The sequence below is a fragment of the Phaseolus vulgaris genome, chromosome 11 (assembly GCF_051622355.1).
Source record: "Phaseolus vulgaris cultivar YP4 chromosome 11, ASM5162235v1, whole genome shotgun sequence".
NCBI classification, from domain to species: domain Eukaryota; kingdom Viridiplantae; phylum Streptophyta; class Magnoliopsida; order Fabales; family Fabaceae; genus Phaseolus; species Phaseolus vulgaris.
The window spans coordinates 33054779-33066566 of NC_143508.1; the positions used below are offsets into that span (position 1 = coordinate 33054779).

General features: G+C 33.2%; 2 protein-coding genes across 2 annotated transcripts; both read right to left on the reverse strand.

Moving 5' to 3' along the window:
• Positions 1-1282: 1282 nt before the first annotated feature.
• LOC137811337 (signaling peptide TAXIMIN 1) lies at positions 1283-1947 on the reverse strand. Its single transcript, XM_068613030.2, has 2 exons — positions 1724-1947; positions 1283-1595 (listed from the first exon to the last, which is right to left on the reverse strand). Exons 1-2 carry the CDS (start codon positions 1831-1833, stop codon positions 1472-1474), a joined length of 234 nt encoding a protein of 77 aa, XP_068469131.1. The 5' UTR covers positions 1834-1947; the 3' UTR covers positions 1283-1471.
• Positions 1948-2280: 333 nt separating this feature from the next.
• LOC137811328 (uncharacterized) lies at positions 2281-7464 on the reverse strand. The gene is made up of 5 exons (XM_068613022.1): positions 4449-7464; positions 4313-4358; positions 4116-4229; positions 3931-4003; positions 2281-2727 (listed from the first exon to the last, which is right to left on the reverse strand). The coding sequence occupies exons 1-4, from the start codon at positions 6906-6908 to the stop codon at positions 3945-3947; spliced, it is 2679 nt and encodes an 892-aa protein (XP_068469123.1). The 5' UTR covers positions 6909-7464; the 3' UTR covers positions 2281-2727; positions 3931-3944.
• Between the last annotated feature and the right edge of the window lie 4324 nt (positions 7465-11788).

Genomic DNA, 11788 nt, shown 5'->3' on the forward strand with positions numbered 1-11788 from the left:
AAAATTACCCGTTTTTCCCAACATATACTACAAACGGCCTGCAAAACATTCCAAAACAATGTAAAAAACCAATGTAAAGCTTGAAGATGGGAATATTGGGATGCCGCGGAGGTGAAAGATGGAAAGAAGGTGAAGTGTGTGAGATTTATAATTTGTTAAGACAACATTTTTCACACAATCTATAGGTCGTAGAATAAGGTATGGAGGTGAATAAACAAATGAAGAGGGTATACTTTATTAAGCTTCAGCCTAGTCTGAATTTAAAATATATATGGTTTTAAATCTAAATTGTTTTTCTTCAAGGTTGAAGTCTATACATGGTTTGACTATTTTTAAGTACTCTAATTTTAATAAAAGTTTTAACATAATTGAGATATCCCTCTACTAACTTGAATTCAAATATGAATCTCTTATAATTTAAATATCCTTTACTAACTTGCATTGAAATATCATATATTTGTGTTTCTTCATTAGTTTCCACAGTTAACACCTTCATTGAATATCTCATTCTCGGTCAAAACATTCTATTTTCAATAAAAAATAACAAATATACTTGATGTTGTTCAATTATAAAATTTAAAATCTTACATTAATCATTTATACGACCGTGATTTTCTTGTTAAAAAAATAACAAGGAACAGTAATCTAGTTGAGAAAATGTGTCATGTGCATTATTGATTGAGTTGGACGCACTCTCCACATGCATGTTCTAAATATGATTAATCTAGCTGTGAATCCACATATAATTCTTATTTCTATTGTAAATAGTAATAATGCTAGTTTCTAAGTCAGTGGAGGAAATACCATGGCAGAATAAAAATAATTGACTTTGGCTTTTCTGATATTATCATTGTCCTTCTCTGGTTAGGGACAATGTTGGCATTCCTAGACGAATATACATTACAATAATAATAAAAAAAAACATGTCAGAGGGGAATAATAAAATACGCAAAAAACTACAAAAAAAAACTTAAACAATGGGAAATGGTAGTTTTTTCAGCAATTGTAATTAGTAATAGGAAAATGATGGTTTGACACCGCTCCACTTTACACCCCACTAAATATTAATATTTTAATCATTTTTAATTTTAAAAATTATTTTAACATTTTATATTTTGTCTAATATTTTATTAAAGACATTTTCTTATTTTTAAATTTTTTTATTATAAATATTAATATTTTAGTGTAGGTGTAAACTGGAGCGGGGTGTCAAAATATAATCACCCTTAGTAATAATTGGTTCTCTCTCTAATATCAACGCCCTAAGAAGCAAAAAGTATTGTGTTTCTGTGAAACCAAGTTTCATAAGACACTGCTACGAATTTGACAAAGAAACCAAAAGACAAACATGAAATCCCCACTCATGAAACAACAGAAACTGACAAGAAGACAAAGGGCGCCATCAATGAACATCCACAGAATCAAGTCAAATATTTTTCTTGCGAGAAGAAAGAAATAAACAAAGAACAGGTCAGCAAGGGATCTGAGAGGTGAACCACTCCATGACGTGCAGTGGAGCCTTCACCAATCCTAACGCAAGCTCCACTATTATGGTCAGGCACAAGCAGCAGGGGCATATGCATGTCAGCAACAATCTGCACATATAACCAAAATTTTGTTTTTGTACCAATCAGAGATTGGAGGTGTGAAGTAACCCAAAACAAACGATGACAATAAGACAACTAGGAAGAGAGAGGGAGAGAAAGATAAGAGATTGTTTTACCCAACAATCCAGACAACTAGACCAACGATTGATAGAAGGAGGCAGAGAAAGGCAAAGGGAAGACCCAACAAGAAACCCAGGGGCCTGCAATCTCCATCTGAGTTGCACATTGTTTCTTTCACTTGCTCTGATAAAGAAAGAAAGAAAGAATAAAGACAATACACTGCTAACTATATTTCAACTTCCCTTGTCATTTTAAAGGCCAAAGGACGCTTTCACTGGCATAGACAAAACCGAACTAGACAACTGGAACATCCCCACAAAACAACAGTTCAGCACCAAAAGAAAGTCATTATTCCACTCTATCCCCAATAAAATATATGACATTTGCTGGAGCCTTACGCTTAGGCATCATTCTTTTTAAAAAGTTATCTCGTATGATTAGTGGAGAAATATTTCATTTCAACATTTTTCTTTTCATCATCGATTAATATATTGGAAAGTAATTACGATATTTCTAAGCTGATAAAGAACTATTTTGATAGTCGAGAAGTTTAGGCAGGCGGAATGCAAGGAGTGAAAGGTAGAAAAAAACAGTTAAAAAATAAAATCTTAACTCAGATAAAATCCTACCTTGCATTTTAACGTTTATAAACTACACGGAATAAGATTTTTCAAGAACAAGAAATTACATATATCTTCGTATGGCACCAAGATCTTGAATCTGCTAGCACATAATTAAAAAACATGTTATCAATGGAAGTCAATGCTTGCGCAGCAGTAGTTAGCAATGTACACATGCTACGTAAAACTAACTACCTAACTATCATCACATTCTACCAAATATTATACAAGAATTCGTGTCGGAATGCCAACTAGAAGGCCAGGCACAAGTAGAAGTTCAAATAAAAGGGAAGAAAATATCCCATGCTGCATCATTAGGATCACCGATGGCCTTCAGAATGCTTCCTCTACAATCCAACAGTTAAACTAATAATCTGGGAAGCTTCAAAAACCAAACTAGGCGGGGCATCAAGACACTATCTACTCTAAAAATCTGAGAACTGCAACATGAAAGAAAAACAGATCATGGGAAAACTAGTTAGCATACATCAATTCCAAAACTTCTATTATTAATGACTTCAGCAAGCATATATTAATTAAAATAAACTTCAGACAGGTAATCGCATGTGCAGGAGCACGGGTGCATTAAATTCAAGCATGCATACAATTTAACCTTTAGAATGCATCATAAAAAGTCATGCTGAGAAGTGCACACGAAAAACTGCAAATGTTCCTGAAGCTCTGATATTTCTTTTGGGGCTCAGAAGACATGAGATATTATGATGTCCCGTTAGCACATTCTTCATGGTGATGCATTATAACTCCAATTTTAAAAATCAAGTTTGATATTATGAAAAAACCTTAAAATGTCTATTTTAAAGCGGGACCGGTCAAGGTTAAATAAAGCTCCTCGTATAGAAAGTACAGTAAGATGGTAATGAATAGAAAACAAGAAACAGCATTTTTCAAAATCAACTATATATTATAAAAACTGGTACAGCAAGGTTGTCAAATTGAGATTCAAATTTGAGAAAAATCAAGCTACTTTTTTTAATTCTAATTCAACAACTATGAATCTATGATGATTAAATCAGAAGACCCCGGGTGAAAAGGGCTATTAACCAGTAAAAATTTCACATCACTAGTCTTAAAATGTTCACAAACGAGACAGGCAATATAGAAGAGCATCAATGGAGTATGCACACAAACTAATAGTAAAAGCTACAATGTATAGGCAGGGGGCGGGGGATTGTGCACAAGCAGAAACAAAATAGTGAAGGCTACCACCAGATCGGGATAAAAACTAATAAAGTGGAAAAAATTGATTCATATAATCAAACAAAATTACTTACAAAGCTGGTAAAATCATTAAATCGGTCTGGAGTTTCCACACAACAAGAAATAGCTATAATACAGCCAAGCTATTACAAAAAAATGTCAGAAATAATAGCTTCAAATCTTATTCTTCCAAAAATCAACTGATTATGAACACCAACAGAAAGGCCACCAACTTTCATACAACAAAGACAGATATCCACAAACTCATTCATTTTCTTAAAAAATACAGCCTTGACTATATATACATCTCTCTTCAGAATGGAAAGGGAGAAGTGCAGATAAATATCACAGAAGCAAAGGACTGCTAAACAATACGAAGTCATAGAGCACAATGTAAGATAAAACATCAGAGGCTGTAACTCTACCAGACAGAGCATATTCAGGTCCCTTGTGACCCTGCATCAGATCCAGACGCTGAGGAACTGTCACTATCAGAATCTGCAACACCACATACAAATGAGAAAGACAGAACATTTGACTTCAACAGTCCATAAAAGATGTACATGAACAAATAACACGTAAGATAGACGCTAAATCATGATCAATGTACCACTTGAAGAAGATCCTGAATCACTGCTGGAGCTGCTTGAACTGCTTGACCTACTCCCGTTATCCGCTTGATTTCCCCCTTGCACAGGCAATGATTGGGGAATAATCCTTTCATCTGTACACAAGAAGTCAACGATTTCAATATAAAAATGTGAATATCAACAATGCAAAAACACAACCTGATTCTAAGAAGTTCACCTGTTTGTGTTTCGTTTGGAATCTCTTCCATAGCTGGTGCCTGGCTCTGCGGAAAGCAAAAAAATACAAAAAAACATTTAGAATAACTGCTTCCCAAAGTAAGAGAGGCCATAGAAGTCAAAATTGTATTCTTTACCTTCTGGATAGCACTCTGGTGCAAGGCTTCTGCTCTAGCTCGTGCAAGTTCAGCCTTCCTTTTATTTTTGCTCAAACTTTTCTTATAGTTGGTCACAAATCTATCAAGCTCCCAGAGAGTTTCAGCATCCACATTATCAATGTCTACTTCAATTTCATCATCATGTTGATCAAGTGCTAAATTTCTCTTCTTAATGATTTGTACTATAGCATCAAGCTTCTCTGAAGGTAAACTCTGAAGGTTAGTGCTAAGTTTTTGTTTTTCCTCAAACGTCATGTCTCTTTTGTAAGGATCTTTTGCCTTTGGCTTTTTTGGAGCTGGGGTTCTACTTGATGGTGTAAAGCTCATAGGTTTTGGAGTCTGTGTCATTGATTCTGATCTATCCAAAATCCTTCTCATATCAAGATGTGGTGGTGGTGTAAAAGCAGAAACCCTTCTTGACAAAGGTGAAGGTGCAGGGGGAGCTGCCCCATAATCAAACCCACATCTCATCTCCCGATTATAATCTGACTCGATTATAGCCCATCTGTCTTCAAATATCTTTGCTAACTGCTCTGCCATTATATGAACATCTTGTCCCTTTGGATTATACGTCATGGCATTATGAAAAGTGAGTCTCACATCCTCTGCAAATTCCTTTGGTGATTTGTACCAATTCTTGTTCAGCCTTGATTTTACAGTTCCCAAGTCCATTGGATGAGTGATGATAGTGAAATAATCATGCAAACCAAGACCCTCAACATCAACAGGAGCATTAAACACCCAACCATGCTTGTGTTTCATCAATTTTTCAAGCAGTGAACTACAGCTTTTGAAAAACTTAGATCCCATCCCAAAACCATGTCTCATTTCTCCCCCGCCTTGCTTCTTCCAATTCAACTTTGACTTCTTGTTACTCTCTGCTGGAGGAAATTTATCTTTTGCAAGCAAGAACTCTGAGTTATGATAAAATTGGTTTGCTTTAGGTGTTCTCTTCTCCTTCTCAACAGTTTCAATAATCCCCTGACTATTTTCCAACATTGACAAACTTAACTGGTGCAAGGGCCTGGAACTGGCAGGTTCCCTTGGAACACCAACAGATGCCACCTCTGAGTGAGCACGCTTTGCTCCACCCACATTATCCATCCCACTACCAACCAGCACATTTGAGTTGCGATATCCACCAACTTGCCTCTGCTTCACTTCAATCCTATTAACTAAACTTCTTACAACATCAAGCTCACTTTCAAGCTTCCACCGAATCTCTCGTATTTGCTGTTTTGACTTTGAGGACAAACTTATCTTGATTTGATCCCTCTGTCGTGGCTCCACAACACCATTCCCCAATGTAAGGCCGCGGGTGCTAGGAACTGCCTCCTGATGACGACTGGGGCTTGAAGGTCCATCATCCTCCTGCTCGACATTGAGGCTAGAAGGTTCATCACGCTGTCGGTTGTATGAGTCATCAGAAACCAGCACTACTGGTGGTTGAACTGTATCCTCATCCCATCTTGAATTCACATGTGACCTAGGCAAAACCCCATCCTCCAATCTTGAGTTCACTTGCAGCTGGGGTGAATTCCCATCCTCCATTCTTGAATTCACTTCTGGCTGAGGGGACTTTCTACCCTCCAATTTTGAACTCTCTTGCGCTTGAACCATATTCATATCCTCTGATCTAGGACTCACTTGTAGTTGAGCTATATTCCCATCCTCTGACCTTGAACTCAATTGTGGTTGAGCCATGTTCCCATCATCCAATGACACTTGTGGCTGAGTGGTGTTCCCATCTTCTGACCTTGAACTCCCATGTGGCAGAACTGCACTCCCATCCTCTGATTTTGAACTCACTTGAGGCTCAGTCATATTTCCATCTCCTGACCTTGTACTCGCTTGAGGCTCTGTCATATTCACATCCTCCAATCTTGAACTCACTTGAAGTTGGGCCATATTCCCATCCTCTAACCTTGAATTCCCATTGGGCAGAACCATATTCCCATCCTCCAATTGCGACTGAGTTATATTTTCATCCTCCTTTCTTGAACTCCCTTCGGTCAATGTCATATCCTGATCCTCGGGTGGTGGCTGAACTGTATTCCCATTATCCAGTCTTAAACTCGCTTGCATCTGATCCTCTAATCTAGAACTCACTTGAGGCTGAGCAGTATCTTCCGGCACGGCAGACTGTTCAGGAGGCTGGGCCACAACTTTATCACTATTGCTCTTGGCCTCCCCGGACTCACCAACTTTGTTCTTCTGGACGGTTGTGATTCTGCTATTGATACTATTCTCATTGGTAACGGTAGACGTGGCTGTAGCGGCTGTGGCGTTATTTTCAGTGGCGGAAGCAACGGAGTTCGGAGCGTTAGGGTCTTTCTTTTGGCCTTTGAGCACTTTCCTCCTCGTGTAAACTTTCCTCTCCCCAAATCTCTGTTTCTCTTTGGCTTCATCATCCCCTCCAACCACAGGCCCCGAAGCCATAAATACAAAACCCTAATCCTAACACCAACCCCAAATCCCCGAAATCCTAGGGTTTTATACACCAACAAATCAAAGAATCACATAAAAAATAAAAATAAAAAGACGACAAACCAAACCCTAGAAATTCCTAGGGCTTCCTCCCACCGCACAAATTCCCACGCCTCACTCAGAACCTCCTCAGAAACGAAGAATCAGAATCTTAAGAACAAATCGTAGAGAAAAAAAGGGTTTCGAAGCTCGATTACCTTGTTTTCGATCAGATCTCGCACACACACCCACACACGCTTGCAAACTCTCTCTTTGTTTCTCTCTCTAGAACGCTTCGTCTTTCTCTCTCTTTCCTGAAACGCTAGTCGTTTTATCGAATCGTCACAGGTGTACGACAACGGTGCGTTCGTGGGGAAGCGTGGACCAGGCTAAGCGTTTGGGGTGCAACAAAGAGCCGTGCCCAGGAAGCATTATAACACCGAAACTTGTGGAAGTGGACTCACTCACATTCTCTCAGCGTGAATACAACGCACCAATTGAGAGTAACGTGGCATCTTGCGTGAGGCTCACGCGAGTGCGAGAGGGTTAGGGACTTTATTGGCGGGGAGTTTTGTGTGCAAGAATTTTAAAAGTTATCACAAGCGGTTAAGCTGCACGTGTTTATTACTCTCCGGTCCAGTGGGTTTCCGTCTGACTGGTGCGGTGCAGTATTCGGAAGGTTCTCCCACGCGCCCTCTCCGCGGTTGGAGACTGTTGATATTCTTTTCTATTAAGAAGTTTGGGCAGGGTTGGTATTGGGTAGGCCTCCTATGGGCTTTGTGTTTAGTATCATTATACTTTGACATCCTTCCTTGTTTTACACCTACATTATAATTTTTATTATTATTATTTAATATTTTTTTATAACATTTAATTATAAATATAATTCTGTTATGTTTTTTATCATAAAAATAATTAAAGCATATTTTTATTTTGTTTATTACGGATAAAAGTCTGATAATATGAAATCTTTTGATATATTATCAGAAATTTATATGTTTTTAAGTTAATTATTTTTACACGAACAAATATGCACATACATACATCTATATGTAATTTTAATTATAGTCAGATAGACTAAACTTATAAAAAGCCCAAACAAAATATATATATATATATATAAATAAAAGAACCACAACAAAAATCAAAATATTTCATTAGATTATTTTTAGAATAAAATTTTGCATGAGAATTGTTGGGTTATTGGAAAGTTAATCTTATAGAAAAAAAAGTTATGAGTTTGGTTTTGTTTTCCTTACACTGTGTTTGGATTGGGATGTACCATTGATGCTGATGGAAATGAGGATACACCCCAGTGCATAGAAGTGGATGGATGCATGCAAATGGTATGTATCTTTTGGCATTGGAGAGATTTATGAAGGTAGGAAGAGAAAGTCATGTGTGCATAAGTGTTATTATATATGTGCCTTCATTTTTTTTCACTTTTTTTTATACGAGTTGATGATATAATGCTGGATGCACACATATATTCCATGCAGAGATTATTGAACTTGGTATAGGGAATATTGTTGATTGTCTTCAATGCAATGGTGTAAATGTAGGTGGGTAGATGGACTTCATTAATATAACACATATAACGAGTTATTTATCTAAACTAAACTTCTCGTGGACATATTCATTTGCATTTACATTGTGGGAAGATGTTTTCATGCAAGTCATAGCTGTTAGAGAGTGTGAGTGAGTCAGTACTAGTGATAGCCATTGAAGAATGTGTGATAGTCGTTGGAGAGTGTGATGAGTAAGTCTCTGTCAGTTTCACATTGATTTTCTAAGTGACCTGAGGTATGTTTTACATATTCTAAAATGCATAATTGATTAAGCTTGTCAAAACACATCATCCATAATCGATTAAACCATAAAAACAGTTCATAATCGTTTAACCAGAAGGCATAATTGATTACCTTCTATTTTTTTTCAAGCATAATCGATTATGTTATGTGTGTTAATAGGAGCCTAATCAATTATGATGTTAAAAATGTGTTCATAATCGATTGTGTCCGTTTTTTAAGACAAAAATATAATTGATTAGATTGTTGAAAACTGTGGATAATCAGTTATTTTTTTTTTTAAAAGCAAAGAATAATGGATGATTATATTCTTTTTTTTTTCAGATTTTGTATTTTTGTTGTATTCATGAGTTTATAGATGTCTTTAATTATTATATGTTTATTTATTATGTATTTAGTTTATTTTATTTATTTTACAGTTGGTTATTTTGAATAAATTAATATTTTACTTGAAATTAACTTGAAGTCATTGTTATATCTATATTATAGTTTATATTTTATTAAGAAGCTAAGCCCTAACCTTATAATTTATAAGTATTTAATGAAATCATAATATAAAGTTATTATATATTTTAAACATTATTAGTTGATATGTAAGAAATTGTTGTTAATTATTATAATGTAAAAGATTATATTACATAATTTAAATTTAAAGTTATATTTATGTACAAAAGTTAGTTATAATTTAAATTAATTATCATAAATGAATAAAAGAAGTAAATGTTTCATTTAAAATTGAATACTTATATTAATAAATTAATTATCCCTATTTTAAAAATTGTTATCCATGTAATTTATTATTGTATTTTGGAAAAAAAAGAACATGATCAAATATAAATTTTCGTTTGATAAATTATTTTAAATTAGAAATATTAATAAATTATTTAAAATTAGAATTGCTAATATAAATATATTTTTTTCTTATTATTCAGAATTAATTTCATACATTATTTGAAATTAGAAATATTAATATATTAATCCGATGTTTGTTATATTATTCAGAATTTATTTCATACATTATTTGAAATTAGAAATATAAATATATTTTTCCAATTTTTGTTTTATTAATCAGAATCAGAATCCATTTGAATATTTAAATTATAAAATTAGAAATATTACTATAATTAATTTTTTATTAATCAGAAATGAAATGATACAGTATGTGAAATGATACATTATTTTAAATTAGAATTATTAATGTAATTATTCTAGATTTGTTTAAAAATATTTATCTAATTATTCTTTTTTTTTGTTTTATTAATTAGAATTAATTTTAATATTGAAAATTTAAAATTATAGATATTTATATCACTTTTTTTATTAACCAGAATTGAAATCAAAGATTAATTTAAATTAAAAATATTTATCTAATTTTTTTTTTATTAATCAGAATCTATTTTAATATTGAAATTTTAAAATTATAAATATTTATATAATTTTTTTTATTAATCAGAACTGAAATCATGGAGTAATTTAAATTAAAAATATTTATCTAATTTTCTTTTGTTTTATTAATCAGAATCCATTTTAATATTGAAATTTTAAAATTATAAATATTTATATAATTTTTTATTAACCAGAATTGAAATCAAAGAGTAATTTAAATTAAAAATATTTATCTGATGATTCCCTTTTTTGTTTTATTAATCAGAATCTATTTTAATATTGAAATTTAAAAAATATAAATATTAATATATTTTTTATTAATCATAATTTAAATCATAAAATTAAAAATATATATCTAATTATTATTATTTTTTTAATTAACCAGAATCTATTTTAATATTGAAATTTTAAAATTATAAATATTTATATTATTTTTTGTTAATCAGAATTGAAATAATAGAGTAATTTAAAATAAAAATATTATCTAATTGTTATTCTTTTATTAATCAGAATCCATTTTAATATTAAAATTTAAAAATTATAAATATTTATATATTTTTTGTTAAGAAGAATTGAAATCATAGAGTAATTTAAATTAAAATATTTATTTAATTAGTTAGTTTTTGTATTTTAGTGTTGAGATGTTTATATTTGATATGACATATGTTGTTATTGGTTATTATAATTAGTTTTCAGAATAAACGTAGTGGTGTAGTTTCACACCGAAACGGTAATCGTAATCGTATGTATATTTGTAATGACAATTGTTGTACTCACATTTATCCATAGTTATGGTTGTGGATGAAAAGCTAAATATTACATGGATAATGATATCAATTCTACAAGGCATTTTGATGAGGCAGAGATGACAAATTTTGATGACATAATTGCAATTTATAACGATCTTGGTTCTGCGAACATGAATTTAATTGCACAAATACAACAACAAAATAAATAAATAAAAACACTCGATTGCATCAATGATGATCCTTTGTATGGTTGCTTTTGGATTGAATTTGTTTCGTATGGTACATGTACCGTACCGATCAGCACAACCAAGACACTGACTCGGCATCCGGTTCAGACCGACCGACATGACCAACAATGAGGTTGATTAATGACCCAACTTTTGTTAATCTCCTTTTATTAGGCCCATTAACGACAATGGTCCATAATAATCATATAAATTAACACAAATCCCCAAAGGGTTAGGTACGCAATCATCTAATCCTAAATATTGAGTATCGAGTGCTAAATTCTGACTTGAGCGTCAGAGTACCTTTTGCAGGTACCATCCGAGTCCGGAGCTAGCGTGAGATGACTGACCTAGTTGTGAAGTGTTTATTGTGTCCTTGGTCATCTGCTTGTTGAGTTGGGTTGTATCATATCCTCACCCATCTTGGAACTTTCTCTTCCAAGTGGTGTGATTCACTCTCATTCTCTCCACTTCATAAGCTTCTTCATCTCTTTTCTCTTTTCCATTATTTGCTATTCTTTTCCGCCATTATTATTCATTTCTTTTGTTTCCATTTTTATCCTTCTTACTTTGATAATTTCTAAAACATAAATTTCATAGTTAAAGTCTAAGTAAGCTTCTTTGAGTCTCAAAAGTGCTTTTATTTGTTTGTCTTGTTTAAAGTTTTGTCTTCATCTTAATTT

Bases quoted from the DNA above. Each gene is read 5' to 3' on its own strand.
- LOC137811337 (XM_068613030.2), bottom strand. From the start codon at position 1,833: ATGTGCAACTCAGATGGAGATTGCAGGCCCCTGGGTTTCTTGTTGGGT. The intron at 1,596-1,723 runs GTAAAACAATCT...TTATATGTGCAG, and splicing joins CTAGTTGTCTGGATTGTTGG to ATTGTTGCTGACATGCATAT.
- LOC137811328 (XM_068613022.1), bottom strand. From the start codon at position 6,908: ATGGCTTCGGGGCCTGTGGTTGGAGGGGATGATGAAGCCAAAGAGAAA. The intron at 4,359-4,448 runs GTAAAGAATACA...TGCTTTCCGCAG, and splicing joins ACCAGAGTGCTATCCAGAAG to AGCCAGGCACCAGCTATGGA. The intron at 4,004-4,115 runs GTACATTGATCA...GTGGTGTTGCAG, and splicing joins TTCAGGATCTTCTTCAAGTG to ATTCTGATAGTGACAGTTCC.